This window comes from Trachemys scripta, chromosome 9 (genome assembly GCF_013100865.1).
Source record: "Trachemys scripta elegans isolate TJP31775 chromosome 9, CAS_Tse_1.0, whole genome shotgun sequence".
In the NCBI taxonomy this organism is placed as follows: domain Eukaryota; kingdom Metazoa; phylum Chordata; order Testudines; family Emydidae; genus Trachemys; species Trachemys scripta.
The window spans coordinates 47,526,133-47,541,916 of NC_048306.1; the positions used below are offsets into that span (position 1 = coordinate 47,526,133).

At 54.1% G+C, this 15,784-nt stretch overlaps 1 protein-coding gene across 1 annotated transcript in view; it reads left to right on the top strand.

Annotated features, from left to right (window-relative positions):
* Positions 1-15,784, top strand: part of CROCC2 (ciliary rootlet coiled-coil, rootletin family member 2) — a 177,731-nt gene that overhangs the window by 33,318 nt on the left and 128,629 nt on the right. Inside the window, exons 4-5 of the mRNA XM_034781674.1 lie at positions 4,801-4,974; positions 6,378-6,461. Coding sequence (XP_034637565.1) covers positions 4,801-4,974; positions 6,378-6,461 — 258 coding nt within the window. The remainder of the gene's footprint in view (positions 1-4,800; positions 4,975-6,377; positions 6,462-15,784) is intronic.

The following is a 15,784-nucleotide window of genomic DNA, read 5'->3' on the forward strand; positions in this document are numbered from 1 at the left end:
TGGCGATCAGGGGTGGGAGGGTCCCGGACAATTGGAAATAGGCAAATATAGTGCCCATCTTTAAAAAAGGAAAGAAAGAGAACCCAGGGAACTACAGACTGGTCAGCCTCACTTCAGTCCCTGGCAAAATCATGGAGCAGGTCCTCAAGGAATCCATTTTGAAGCACTTGGAGGAGAGGAAGGTGATCAGGAACAGCCAACATGATTCACCAAGGGCAAATCATGCCTGACCAACCTGATTTTCTTCTATGATGAGAGAACTGGCTCTGTGGATATGCGGAAAGCGGTGGATGTGATATATCTTGACTTTAGCAAAGCTTTTGATACGGTCTCCCACAGTATTCGTGCCAGCAAGTTAAAAAAGTATGGAGTGGGTGAATGGACTATAAAGTGGACAGAAAGCTGACTAGATTGTTGGGCTCAACGGGTAGTGATCAGCGGCTCGATATCTAGTTGGCAGCCGGTATCAAGCGGAGTGCCTCAGGGGTCGGTCCTGGTGCCGGTTTTGTTCAACATCTTTATTAATGATCTGGATGATGGGATGAATTGCACCCTCAGCAAGTTTGCAGATGACACTAAGCTGGGGGCAGAGGTAGATATGCTGAAGGGTAGGGATAGGGTCCAGAGTGACCTAGACAAATTGGAGGATTCGGCCAAAAGAAATCTGATGAGGTTCAACAAGGACAAGTGCAGAGTCCTACACGTAGGAAGGAAGAATCCCATGCACCGCTACAGGCTGGGGATCGACTGGCTAAGCAGCAGTTCTGCAGAAAAGGACCTGGGGATTACAGTGGACAAGAAGCTGGATATGAGTCAGCAGTGTGCCCTCGTTGCCAAGAAGGCCAACGGCATATTGGGCTGTATTAGTAGGAGCGTTGCCAGCAGATTGAGGGAAGTGATTATTCCCCTCTATTTGACACTGGTGAGGTCGCACCTAGAGTATTGCGTCCAGTTTTGGGCCCCCCACTACAGAAGGGATGTGGACAAATTGGAGAGAGTCCAGCAGAGGGCAATGAAAATGATTAGGGGGCTGGGGCACATGACTTACGAGAAGAGGCTGAGAGAACTGGAGTTATTTAGTCTGCAGAAGAGAAGAGTGAGGGGGGATTTGATAGTAGCCTTCAACTACCTGAAGGGGGGTTCCAGAGAGGATGGAGCGTGGCTGTTCTCAGTGGTGCTAGATGACAGAACAAGACGCAATGGTCTCAAGTTGTAGTGGGGGAGGTCTAGGTTGGATATTAGGAAAAACTATTTCACTAGGAGGGTGATGAAGCACTGGAATGGGTTACCTAGGGAGGTGGTGGAATCTCCATCCTTAGAGGTTTTTATGGCCTGGCTTGACAAAGCCTTGGCTGGGATGATTTAGTTGGTGTCGGTCCTGCTTTGAGCAGGGGATTGGACTAGATGACCTCCTGAGATCTCTTCCAACCCTAATATTCTATGAATTCCCTCTGTGTGCCCAATACGACAGACATGGGAAGCAATCATAGAGCCACTCAGCTTAGTGCACTACTAACAACCATGGGCTGTGCCCCAGCAGTCCGAGCAACACCCGCGGGACCCAGTAACCAGAGTGTGGCTGCTCACACCTACCCTATAGACGACTTGTACCTCCCCATACTGGGGGGGAGGGAGGCAGGACAATCTAAATGGGCGGACATGTGACCGCCCCACGTGTCTCCTCTGCCCAGCGACCCCTGTCCTGCGCCCAGCACAGGGCCACCATGCTCTTCCCACCCCATGGTACCTGCGGGGAGGGGGGGGGAGAGGCGGCTCTGTCCTTCTCCCACTGCATCTCCCCAGCACGTTTGGTCACTCTCCCTGGCAGCCAGGCCCGGGTGGGGAGCGGGAGGGAGCCGCTTCTCAGGTAGCTGAAGTAAGGTTACCATATTCAAACATTTAAAAAAAAGAGAACACTCCACAGGGCCCCGGTCCCGCCCCCGGCCCTGCCCCAACTCCGCCCCTTCCCCGCCCCCGGCCCCATCCCAACCCTTCTCCGCCCCCATTCCAACCCCTTCCCCAAAGTCCCTGCCCCAACTCTGCCCCCTCCTCTGAGCACCCTGCAGTCCCCCTCCTCCCTCCTGCTCTGATCTTGGTTGGGGGTTGCTAAGTGCTTCCCTGCTCCCCACTCGCCCTGCAGCCTCTATGCCCCTGCCTGCCCTGCTCCACCTCACCCTGCAGCCTCTGCACCCCCCGCCCCTGCAGCCTCTGTGCCCCCTGCTCCCCACTCGCCCTGCAGCCTCTGTGCCCCCTGCTCCCCACTCGCCCTGAAGCCTCTGCGCCCCCTGCCTGCCCCGCCCCTGCACCCCCTGCCGCCTCTATGCCCCTGCCTGCCCTGCTCCTCCTCGCCCTGCAGCCTCCGCGCCCCCTGCCTGCCCTGCCCCTGCAGCCTCTACACCCCCCCGCCGCCTGCCCTGCTCCCCCCCGCTCACCAGGCAGAGGGAGAGCTGCAGGCTCCACGTGGACTCAAACACTGCCGCGCTGCTCTGTGGGGGAGGAGAGAGTGGGGGAGGGGGAGGGACTCTGACTGCTAGAGGCCCTAGTGGCTGCGAGCAGCTTTCAATCAGGCCAGGCGTCCAAATCAGCTGCGCCGCACTCTGCATGAGGGGAAGGGGGAAATCCCAGACATTTCTACTTGATTAGAAATCTCCCCCTGGACGGCCATTTAAAGCTGAAAAACCCGGACATGTCCGGGGAAACCCGGACGGATTGTAACCCTAGCAGAAGCCGGCCGCTCCGCTCACTGCTCTGCAGTGAAGCAGCTGCCTGTGAAAGAGCCTGGCTGGGGCAGCGGAAGCAGGCCGCCCCGGGCCCCAGCTATCGGGGTCCGCAGCTGAGCAAGCCAGAAACATGCTGGGGGACTCTGGCTCACTTGTCCCCATCCCTAGCAGCTGGGCCCGGGGGGGGAGTGTCCCACCACCTCCCCAGCCAGGCTCTCTCAGGCAGCCGCACATGGAGCAGTGACCCTGAGCAGCCAGCTTGAGAAACGGCTGCTTCCGCCACCTTCACTCCCCACCCGGCCCAGCTACCTGAGACGGGGGTCGAGCGTGTCAAGGGCAGGCGCAGCAGGAGGACAGAGCCTCTCTTCCTCCTCTCACCCCCCCCCCCAGCAGGCCAATCTGGGGGGCATTTGACCCCACATGTTCCCCTATACCTCACCTCTGTAACATGGGTGCAGATGGCTTGGGCTAACTCTGCAGTGAAGCCACACCCTTTGGCACATGAAGTACCTTTATGCCTGTGAGTGGTCCCTCTGAATTTAGTGGGACTCCTCCCATGTGCAAAGTGTCGTGAGAAAGTGTTTGCAAGCTCAGGGCCTTAATGCGTTGATGCCTCGATAGCAAAGCAGAAGGGGCTTTCAGCACTTAAGTGGTTCTAAATGGATCTCATTACCTTTGTAGGTTTCCCAGAGTCATGAATCACTGTATGAAATGCCCCAGCATACCACTATTACACACACACACATCATCAAACTCAGCTGTTGCATGAGGCTAGCCGATAGGGGAGGCTGAGTGTTTCAGGAAATTACTGCTGGTTACTCCATGGTGCCTACTTGGAAAGTTTGTAGTAGTAGCATTATGATCAGCACCAAAGGGTCTCGCATAATGATGTATTTTTCTAAAATCTCCTGCTCTGTGGTGGTTAAAAAAAAAAAAAGAACCCAGCTCAGTTCCTGCCTCCCAGAGGTCAGGCTGCACATGTTCTGCACATGGCTTATGCTTTCTTTACCCCTTGCAGGGCACCTTGAAATCTAACCCCCACAAGTCTGCTGTGTCTGAGTGTGAAACACTTTGCTAATAGCTCAGCAAGGAGCAGCCATGTTGTTCTGGCCACATGCAAGGGAAACATTCTGATGCCAGAGACTAGGCGTGCAGGAAATGCCTGGTTGTTAATAGTACCGCATGTATTTACGTGGGCAGATATACAGATTGGAATAGGGTGAGGGATCTGAGCTGGAGAGTTGTCAGGAGACCTGAGTTCTGAGCTCAACTCTGCCAGTGACTTGGTGAGTGGCCTTAGGCAAGTCCCTTAAGTTCACATGGCTCTGCCTGTGGAATGGAGATAGTGATGTGAACCCACCTTGGACCTCTACAGAGAGATGCACTATGGACAGGCTAAGAATTATTATTATTACTGGTATCATTTCATGGCTATTGCAGTCCTCTGAATGACAGCACTGCCCGCCTCTGGCTGAATTCCTGGCAGCCATCATTCCCTGGTCCTCAGCAAAGACCAACTGTAAAGAGGCTGTTCTCCAGCTCCCTGCAAGAGTGGGAGTTTGGGGGGCGCTAGTACTGGAATGGGTGGGGGAGGGGAGAGTTTGGCCTTTTCTCCTGCTGCAGAAGAGCAGGGAGTGGAGGGAGGGTGTGCTAGACCCTTGCGGAGGGTTCAGCCAGAGGATTAAAGGAGCCAACACAGGACAACCAGCCAACTGCACCAGTGAATCCTACCCTGAGAGCTCTGCAGAAGGTAGAGAGGGGGACTGCAAGAGGAAGCCACCTGCCTTGCACAAGGGTGGGGAGACTGTGCTGTGTATGAGGCCCCGGGGAGCTCCTTGAATCAAAGACTGAGACTCAGGATCGAGGTGGATGGCTACCTGTGGTAGGGACCAGGCCTGCACGGTGCGGGAGTTCACACAGCTCTGGCTGTTTCCTTTCTATCCCTGCTGCCCCCTGGAGGGGTTTATTATTCGCGTGGCTCACACAGGGTGTCTTACCATGTGCTGCTGCCCCTTCTTCTGCTGTGGGGGCTGCCAAGGGCAGAGCAGAGCTCAGCTCTCGGGGGTCTCTGCTTTTCCAGTTGGAGAAGGCACTGCGGGTGGAAGCAGCCCAGCAGGAAGGGGATGGCAGTCTGGCGCTCATGGAAATGAGGCAGCGGTTCGAGGATGACGAGAAGGCATACAAGTGCAAGCTACAGGCCTATCAGGAGGGGCAGCAGCGCCAGGCTCAGCTGGTCCAGAGGCTCCAGAACAAGGTAAGTACCCGAACCCGTGCCAGCCTCCCACTGGGCAAACCGCAGGGTACCTAGGATGGGGCATAGAAAAAACTGACTGTCTAGCTTACCCAGCGATTGCTTTGGGTATCTGGTCTGAATGGGATAGCTGTACTGCAGCTGTGGTGACGCCCCAATTCACACCACCTGGGCGCTAGGCTCAGTCTGCTCAGAGTCCAAGCTGTGACACGGGCACGTGTTGGGCAAGGAAGGAGCAGGAAGGGACGTGCAGCATACTCTTAATTTCTGTTAGTGTTATGAAGAAGGCAGCCTTACCTCTGGGCAACTCCCACCCCACTGCACCTCTGGGAACCCCCCCCCCCTTTGCACCTCTGGGCAACCTTCTCCACCCATGCTGAACCTCTGGGTAACCCCTCCCACTCCCACTGCACCTCTGTGCAACCTCCCCGACCCCTGTTGCACCTCTGAATAACCCCTCCCATTGCACTCTGGGCAACCACTCCCCAACTGCACCTCTGGGCAACCTTCTCCACTTTCTGGTGCACTTCTGGGTAACCCACCCCATCCCCCCCTGCACCTCTGGGTAACCCCTCCTGCTCCCAGTGCACCTCTGGGCAACCCCCCCCTCCATTGCACCTCTGGGTAACCCACCCCACCCCCTTTGCATCTCAGGCAACCTTCCCCACCTCTGCTGCACCTCTGGGTAACCCCTCCCACTCCCATTGCACCTCTGGACAACCCCCCCTCCACTGCACCTCTGGGTAACCCACCCCACCCCTCCACTGCACCTCTGGGTAAGCCACCCTACCCCCCATTTCACCTCTGGACGACCTCCCCAACCTCTGTTGCACCTCTGGATAACCCCTCCCATTGCACTCTGGGCAACCACCCCCCAACTGCACCTCTGGGCAACCTTCCCCCCCCCCTCTGCACCTCTGGCTAACCCCTCCCCCCCCCCCTCCCCACTGCACCTCTTGATAACCCCTCCACACACACACTACACCTCTGGGTAACCCCCTGCCCTGCTGCAACTTTAGGAAGGGAACATGCATTTCCGAGACAGTTTGCTTAGCACTCTACTCGGCTGTGTGGGACTGGATTCTATGTCACGTTAAGATGCCTCTCCTGTCTTCCAGGTGACAGTTTCATATTTATTGCATTAAAGGCATGATCCAAAGCCCACTGAAGTCAGTGGAGTGACGTTGACGTTAGAGGGCGTTGAATCTGACCCTCTGTCATCAGTAAGCGTCATGGATTGACAGAGTGGTAGCCCCATGGGTGATCATTTAACCCTGAGTGCCTGTAATGCTCCAACTAATTATCCTAATCCAGGCTTCTCTTGCCCTCTTTTCTTACTCTCACCTTCTTTTTTTCTAAATCTTTCATTCCCTTCCCCCACTTCTCCTTTCTGCCCCTCGGCCTAGGTACTACAGTACAAGAAAAGATGTGGGGAGCTGGAGCAACAGCTGCTAGAGAAAACATCTGAATCCGAGCACCAGAAACAGATGGTCAGTACAGCTTTCATTGTCCTGGCAATGCAGAAAAATGGTATGACGAATCATGCAATGATTTTACTCTGAACTTTGCAAGAAATTTGCATAGTTGTATCCCATCATGCCTTTGTGTTTAATTTCTGTGTTCTTTTGGCAGTCAGCCTCACCTAACAAAACAGCTGTTGCAAATGCCCCTTTGTGTATGGTTCTCTTAGTAAAAGTGGATATAGTTGAAAAGATTCTAGGGGCTTTCCAAGCAGCCTGCTGCGGTGGCATGACAGCCAGATCCCATCACCACCCTTTGAGAAAACAGCCCGAGCACTTCAGACAGGGCAGTGCAGAGAGGGATGGGTGACAATGGGATTTCACTGCAGTTTGAAAACCACAAAGCCCTGTGCATTTGAGATCTGCGAGAGAAGGGGATTGCAACCTGCAGAGGAGACAACACACAGCAAGTCACTCTGCTCTAGGACTCACCATTCCCCAAGGAGCGCTGCTGGACTGGAGCCTTTCTCAGCATTTCTCCCAGGAGTTCTGGAGGAAGGAAAGAGATCACAGCACGGCCCTGTGGTGGCCCATGGGAACACAAGAAAGCTGCAGGATTGGATGTGTTCCCTTTCTCCCTTTTGGAAAATGGGAAATATGGTCAGTCCCCAGCGTATCATAGAATCATAGAATATCAGGGTTGGAAGGGACCTCAGGAGGTCATCTAGTCCAACCTGCTGCTCAAAGCAGGACCAATCCCCAACTAAATCATCCCAGCCAGGGCTTTGTCAAGTCTGACCTTAAAAACCTCTAAGGAAGGAGATTCCACCACCTCCCTAGGTAACCCATTCCAGTGCTTCACCACCCTCCTAGTGAAAAAGTTTTTCCTAATATCCAACCTAAACCTCCCACACTGCAACTTGAGACCATTACTCCTTGTTCTGTCATCTGGTACCACTAAGAACAGTCTAGATCCATCCTCTTTGGAACCCCTCTTCAGGTAGTTGAAAGCAGCTATCAAATCCTCCCTCATTCTTCTCTTCTGCAGACTAAAGAATCCCAGTTTCCTCAGCCTCTCCTCATAAATCATGTGCTCCAACTCCCTAATAATTTTTGTTGCCCTCCACTGGACTTTTTCCGATTTTTCCACATCCTCCTTGTAGTGTGGGGCCCAGAACTGGACACAGTACTCCAGATGAGGCCTCACCAGTGCCGAATAGAGGAGAATGATCATGTTCCTCAATCTGCTGGCAATGCTCCTACTTATACAGCTCAAAATGCCGTTAGCCTTCTTGGCAACAAGGGCACACTGTTGACTCATATCCAGCTTCTCGTCCACTGTAACCTCTAGGTCCTTCTCTGCAGAACTGCTGCCTAGCCACTCGGTCCCTAGTCTGTAGCAGTGCATGGGATTCTTCCGTCCTAAATGCAGAACTCTGCACTTGTCTTTGTTGAACCTCATCAGATTACTTTTGGCCCAATCCTCTAATTTGTCTAGGTCCCTCTGTATCCTATCCCTATCCTCCAGCATATCTGCCACTTCTCCTAGTTTAGTGTCATCTGCAAACTTACTGAGGGTGCAATCCACACCATCCTCCAGATCATTAATGACGGGCAGCATCACAGCATTAAGTCCCAGTGACATGGGGGAGGAAATGGGGGCCCCAGAGTCCAGTCAAAGGTTTCTGGGGCAGATCCTCACCTGGTGTAAATCAGTTTATCTTAATTGATTTCAGTTGAGGTATGCCTGTTTACACCAGCTGAGAATCTGGCTCTTTGCATTTATCTGGAATGAACTCTGGATGCAGCTTTGGGAAGAAAAGACCTTAAATAAATGGCTCTGGCTCCCTGTAAATGCAGGTAATCGTCTATCCAAAGTGGCCCGGTTGGCTGGGAGGCACAACCCCTGGCTTTAAGGACCATGTAGTGAGGCCGTATTGGCAAACCGGGAAGCGGGCGGGCTCAGCCCATCCAGAGGCCGGAGTGGGCGGAGCTAGGGAGCTCTGAGCCCGCCCCTCAGAGGGTCAGGCGGCGACCCGGAAGTATAAAAGCTCGCCCTCACAGCTCAGTCAGGCCCCAGCTGCTGGAGAGACCAGATGTCTCCAGCCTAGTTCACGACTGGGAAGACCCCACGGCCCAAGGCAGCCGCCAGGACTGGCCGGGCCTGCCCTACGCCCGCTATCCGGAGGAGCCGCCGGGCCTGCCCTGTGCCCGCTATCTGGAGGAGCCACTGGGCCTGTCGATCAATCCCTGCCCCGACGAGCCCATGGTCCTGGATCCCCCAGAGGCCGACACCAGGACCGAGGTAGGCCCCGGGGGGGAGTATGGAAGTAGCCCGGGGGCAGCTGACCCCAGTCTGGCTGCAGCACTGCCAGAGCCTATGTCAGTGTGTTGCGGCCAGGATCCCCACTGACAGCAGCGGGTCTTCTGCCGCTGCTAGGGCCTCGGGCTGGGACACAGTGGAGTGGGAGGGCCTGCATCCCCCCGCCACCCAACCCGTGGATGGCAGTCTCCCCCTCTCCCAGGCCTTTTGAGGGTTGGGCCTAATATTGTTGCTCAGCCCTGACTGAGGGCCTGAGCTCCTGATTCAGCTTTTGTTGCCCCGCCCTGACCTAGGGCCTGGGCTTAATACTTGGTATTCGTTTGTCGCTCAGCCCTGACTGGGGACCTGAGCTCCGGACTTCGCATTGTTGCCCGCCCTGAGCAGCACCAGGCTTACTGTGTTCTTCCAGTTACAGCAAGAGCTGCCGAGGGAGACCCCACGGCCAGACGAATTTCCCTAGCTCACCAGTGTATAGTGAGCCGGTGTGGCTCCCCGCCGCCCCAGAGAGGGTCGAGCCCTGGCAAACTCTTGTACACGTGGTACCAGAAGTGGAGAGTGATCCCTTGGCCCCTGTGAGAAGAGGCTTGAGGGGGAAAGACTCCCCAAGAGAACCATGGAGATGGAGCGACTGTTTAAGCTGCTGGCCAAGAGTCAAGAGCGACAGCAGGCTGCCCACATACAGCAGCAGCAAGCCGCTGCCCAGCTCCAGCAGCAGCAACAGTAGCATACCGCTCAACTCCAGCAGCAGCTCATTCAGCATCTTGGAGACCGGCTGCAACAACTCGTGACAGCGCTGCCGTGCCCCATAGACCCACAGCCAGAGGACGAGGCTGGGTCGCCCCGCACCGCCATCCTGGTCCTGGTAACGTTGTTCAAACGGGTGGCGCTGATCATGGGGTGGCCCCAGGACCAATGGGCCACCCTTTTGGCCCCCTACTTAACAGGGACTGCCCAGACGGCATACAGGGGGCTGGCTACGGAAGAGGCAAGGGATTATAGCTGGGTGAAGGCTGCACTCTTGTATGCCTTAGATATCAGCCCAGAGACTTTTCGGCAGCAGTTCCAAAGCCAGACGTACCCCATGGGCACCAGACCCAGGCTGGTGGCCCAAGCTCTGAAGGAGGTGTGTAGGCAGTGATTACAGCCGGAAACAAGGACGGCGGAGGAGGTTATGGAACAAGTCATCCTTGAACAGTTCGTGCACATCCTCCCAACACGAGGATGGGCCTGGGTGCTCCGCCACCGGCCGGCAACATTAGCTGCGGCCGTTGCGCTGATGAAAGACTTCCTCGCGACCGAAACGCCAGTGGGGCCCACCCTCCGAGCTCAAAACCCCGGGCTGGAACGCCCGAACACTGAAAGAAAAGTGGACGTCCCAACCAGACCACGGAACCTGGGCCGCAGGCAAGAGGCCCGCCCGGGACCTCGGCTCAGACGCCCAGAACCTCCCCCTCGGCCCGGACCGTTCAACCCCGTGCCGAGTGTCGTGAGGGTTCCCCGGAGTCCCCCTAAGAGTCTGAGGGGAGCCCCCTCCCGTGGCGGTCACCCTGAACTCGGGCCCTGCTTCCGTTGTGGGAAGTCGGGATACTTGCAACGGGACTGCACAGAAATGGACTGCAGCTTCAGTCAGGTCTGTGCAGGGGACATGAGGGCCTGGCTACCACAGGCTCCCAAGATCATGGTCCCGGTAGTTGTCGGTGACCACCCCACCCAGGACTTGATCGACTCCAGCTGTGGCCAGACACTGGTTCGCCAGGCGTTGGGACCTCAGGCGGACCCCCACTTGGGAACAGTTCACCTGCAGTGCATCCATGGGGATGTCCGGCCTTACCCTAGTGCCTGGGTCCAGTTAACAGTGGCTGGCGTCACCTGACGAATCGTTGTTGGCTTAGCCCCTCGACTTGCGTACCCGGTGATTTTGGGGCGGTACTGGCCTGCCTTTGAGGAGATCCTCCGGTTAACCCCGGCCTTGGAAGGAGAGTCCCAGGGGGCCCTACCGGAAGAGGAGCACGGGAACCCGTGCCCAGAACCCGAGGCAGGAACCGGAGAAGCCGACAATCCCCTGCCGGGGCCAGTGGTCGAGACCCTCCTCCATACCGATTTCTGCCATGACCAGAGAGCTGACCCTACCCTTAGCGGGGCCTATGAACAGCTAGCGGCAGCCGATGGGACCATCATCGACCCCCAACGTGCAACCCAGTGGCCCCACTTGGAACTACGCCGGGACCGTCTTTACCGGATCGACCTTGACTCCCGCACGAAGGAGCCCCAAACCCAGCTGCTGGTACCATGGTGTCACCGGCACGCCGTGATGAAGAGAGATGAGGAACTATTGTAGCTCCTGCCTGGAGTGCCAGTTAGCCGCTCCACAACAAGTACCCAGGGCACCCTTTGTCCCCATGCCTATAATAGAAACACCATTTGAACGAGTGGCCATGGACCTTGTGGGCTCCCTCCCAAAAAGTGCGTCAGGGTTCCAGTATGTCCTGGTTATCGTGGACTACGCCACCCATTTCCCAGAGGCCATTCCGTTACGGAGCACCACCGCCCGGACCATCGCCGGGGAACTGGTGAAGATCTTTGCTTAGGTGGGCTTGCCCTGAGAAATCCTAACAGATCAAGGCACTAATTTCACCTCCCAATTGTTACAGCAGATCTGCAAGATCCTGGGGGGGTCAAACAGTTACGGACCTCTGTCTACCACCCGCAGATGGACGAGCTGGTGGAACGATTCAGCCGGACCCTCAAGGAGATGCTGCGGAAATTCCACCCGGAGGAGCTACGCCGATGGGACAGTTGCTCCCTCCCCTGCTGTTAGCCATCTGCGAGGTACCCCAGTCCTCGACCAAGTTCTCCCTGTTTGAACTGTTGTATGGGCACTGCCCATGGGGCCTGTTGGCCCTAATGCGGGAAACTTGGGAGCAGTCTCCCTCTCCAACTCAGGGCCTCCTGAAGTATGTCCTCCAGATGCAGGAGTACTTTGCTCAGGCTGGGGCCCTGGCTCGTGAAAACTTAAGGGCCGCCCAGGACAGGCAGGAACAGACTTATAACCAAGGGGTGCAGGTGCGTGACTTTGAACCCGGGGATTGGGTCCTGCGCCTCCTGCCCTCAAGCGAGTCGAAGCTACTGGCCCGTTGGCAGGGACCCTACGAGGTAGCTCGGAAGGTTGGGCCCGTCACCTACGAGATCTGCCAGCCCAACCAGCGCAAGAAGACTCAGCGACACCATGTGAATTTGTTGAAACCGTGGCGGGAGCGGGAGGGCCTGATTAATCCTTACCCACCAGAGCCTGAGTTCGGTCCCCGCGCACGCCGGACCGAGGACCCCGCTGCTCCCCTGCTCGGCGACACTCTCACGGAGGAGCAGCGCAAAAGCAGGCCAAATGTCTCCTGCAGGCTTTTCTGGGAACCTTCATGGCCCTACCTGGGTACACGACCCTGGTCTGTCACTCTGTCCAGACTGAGCCAGGGAAGGTAATCTGAGAAACAACCAGACCACTGCCGTACCGGATGCGCCAGGAGGTGGAGGAAGAAGTACAAGCCATGCTGGCCTTGGGGGTCATCGAGCCATCTCAGAGTGAGTGGCGTAGCCCGGTGGTCTTGGTACCCAAGCCCGACGGCACCCGACACTTTTGTACAGACTTCTGACGGGTGAATGCCATCTCACGGTTCAACGCCTATCCGATGCCCCATGTGGACAAGTTGCTGGGCTGCCTAGGCGAGGCCCGGTTCATCACCACCTCGACCTCAGTAAGGGGTATTGGCAGATCCCGCTCGATGACCCCTCTAAGGAAAAGACAGCGTACGCCACTCCAACGGGACTTTACCAGTTCACCCGGATGCCTTTTGGCCTCCATGGGGCCCCGGCGACGTTCCAGCGGCTAATGGATTGCCTTCTACGACCCCATCAAGACTATATGGCCACCTACCTGGATGATGTTGTGTTCTATAGCTGCCACTGGGAAGACCAGCTGGAATGGGTGGTGGCGGTCCTGAGATCCCTGCGGCAGGTGGGACTGACAACCAACCCAAAAAAGTGCCGCATCGGATGGCAGGAGACCACGTACCTGGGATACACTATAGGGGGAGGACGAGTGAAGCCCCTCGTTGGGAAAGTGCAAGTCCTGGCAGCCTGCCCGACCCCCACCACGGAGCTCCAAGTCTGACAGTTCCTGGGGCTCGTTGGATACTATCAGCGGTTCATCCCCCAATTTGCATCTGTTGTAGCACCCTTAACAGGATTGCTGAGTTTTCCTTGGCTACTATGTTTTACCATTAAACCATTCCCTCCATAAACTTATCCAACTTAATCTTAAAACCAGACAGGTCCGTCGCCCCCACCGTTTCCCTCGAAAGGCCGTTCCAATATTTCACCCCTCTGACGGTCAGAAACCTTCGTCTAATTTCAAGCCTGAACTTCCCCCCGGCCAGTTTATATCCATTCGTTCTCGTGTCCACATTAGTACTAAGCTGGAATAATTCCTCTCCCTCCCTTGTATTAACCCCTCTGATATATTTGAAGATAGCAATCATATCCCCCCTCAGCCTTCGCTTTGTCAGACTAAACAACCCAAGCTCCTCTAATCTCTTTTCATACGACAGGTTTTCCATTCCTCTGATCATCTTAGTCGCCCTTCTCTGCACCCGTTCCAGTTTGAGTTCATCTTTTTTAAACATGGGAGACCAGAACTGCACACAGTACTCCAAATGAGGTCTCACCAGCGCCTTATACAACGGAAGCAGGACCTCCCTATCCCTACTAGATATACCTCGCCTAATACATCCCAAGACCGCATTGGCTTTTTTCACCGCCACGTCACATTGTCGACTCATAGTCATCCTGCGGTCCACAAGGACCCCTAGGTCCTTCTCCTCTTCCGTTACTTCTAACCAATGCGTCCCCATCTTGTAACTAAAATTGTTATTATTCATCCCCAAGTGCATCACCTTACACTTTTCACTATTAAATTTCATCCTATTTCTGATACTCCAATTCACAAGCTCATTCAAGTCTCCCTGCAGAATATCCCTATCCTCCTCCGAGTTTGCAACTCCTCCCACCTTCGTATCATCCGCAAACTTTATCAGCCCACTCTTGCAATCGGTCCCGAGGTCAGTTATAAATAGATTAAATAAAATGGGTCCCAAAACCGAACCTTGAGGCACTCCACTAATAACCTCCCTCCAACCTGACAATTCACCCTTTAATACGACCCGCTGCATTCTCCCCATTAACCAATTCCTTATCCACCTCTGGATTTTCATATCGATCCCCATGTTTTTCATTTTAATCAATAATTCCTCATGGGGTACTGTATCAAACGCTTTACTGAAATCCAGGTATATTAGGTCCACTGCATTTCCCTTATCTAATAAGTCCGTTACTTTCTCAAAGAAGGAGATCAGATTCGTTTGGCACGATCTGCCCTTCGTAAAACCATGCTGTAATTTATCGCATTTGCCATTAACCTCAAGGTCCTCAACTAGTTTCTCTTTCAGAATCTTCTCCAGCACCTTGCACACTACTGATGTTAAACTAACAGGCCTATAGTTACCCGGGTCACTTTTTTTCCCTTTCTTGAAAATAGGAACCACATTGGCTATTCTCCAGTCTAATGGGACCACCCCCGAGTTTACAGATTCATTAAATATAGTTGCTAATGGGCCTGCTATTTCCCGCGCCAATTCCTTCAATATTCTCGGATGAAGATCGTCCGGTCCACCCGACTTAGTCCCATTAAGGCGTTCTAGTTTTGTTTCTACCTCGGATGCTGTAATCCCCCATCCTGTATGCCCCTCTGTAACGGTGCTAGTATCCCTAATACCTTCACTGGCCTCATTAAACACCGATGCAAAATATTCATTGAGATATTGCGCCATGCCTAGATTATCTTTAATCTCCTCTCCGGCTATAGTCTTCAGCGGTCCCACTTCTTCTTTCTTTGCTTTCTTCCTATTTATATGGCTGTAAAACCTCTTGCTATTGCTTTTAATTCCCCTTGCTAAGTCCAACTCTACACGGCCTTTGGCCTTTCTCACTCTATCTCTACATTCTCTGACTTCACTAAGATAAGTTTCCTTACTGATCCCTCCCCTCTTCCACTCTTTGTACGCTTTCTGTTTTTTCCTAATCGCCCCTTTCAGTCGGTCGCTCATCCAGCTCGGTCTAAATCTCTTGCTTAGTAATCTTTTTCCCTTTTTGGGGATACAGGCCTCTGACAGCTCATGCATCTTTAACTTAAAGTAATCCCAGGCTTCTTCTGCCTTTAGATCCCTTAATACGTTTGCCCAATCCACTTCCCTTACCAGTCCCCTTAATTTGTTAAAATTGGCCTTTTTAAAATTATAAACCATAGTCTTTGACTTAATTCTGGTACTCCTTCCATTTAGTTTAAACTGAATTAGCTCATGATCACTGGAGCCCAAATTGTCCCCCACTACCACTTCCTCAACAAGGTCCTCGCTACTTACCAGAATCAAATCTAAAATGGCCTCCCCCCTCGTCGGCTCAGCTACCACTTGATAAAGGAATTGATCAGCAAGCACATCTAGGAACATCTGAGCCCTATTATTGCTACTAGCGTTTGTTCCCCAATCCATATCCGGGAAGTTAAAGTCCCCCATAATTACACAGTTTCTATTAGTGTTTACTTCCCTTAATACATTAAATAGTTCCTTATCCATATCCTGGGTCGATCCCGGCGGTCTATAGCACACCCCAAGCACTATCCCCGAAGAGGCTCTAGTAGTCCTTTTACCCAGCTTGAGTATCGCCCAGACGGACTCCGTGTTATCTATTCCATCCACTATTATTTCTTTACAGCTTATTTCACTATTGACATACAATGCCACCCCCCCACCTTTACCTTTATCCCGGTCTTTCCTAAACAGCGCATACCCCTCCATACCTGCGTTCCAGTCGTGACTGCCATTCCACCACGTTTCAGTTATTCCTACGATATCCGGTTTCAATTCTCGGACCAAGAGCTCCAATTCCTCCATTTTATTACCTAGGCTTCTTGCATTGGTGT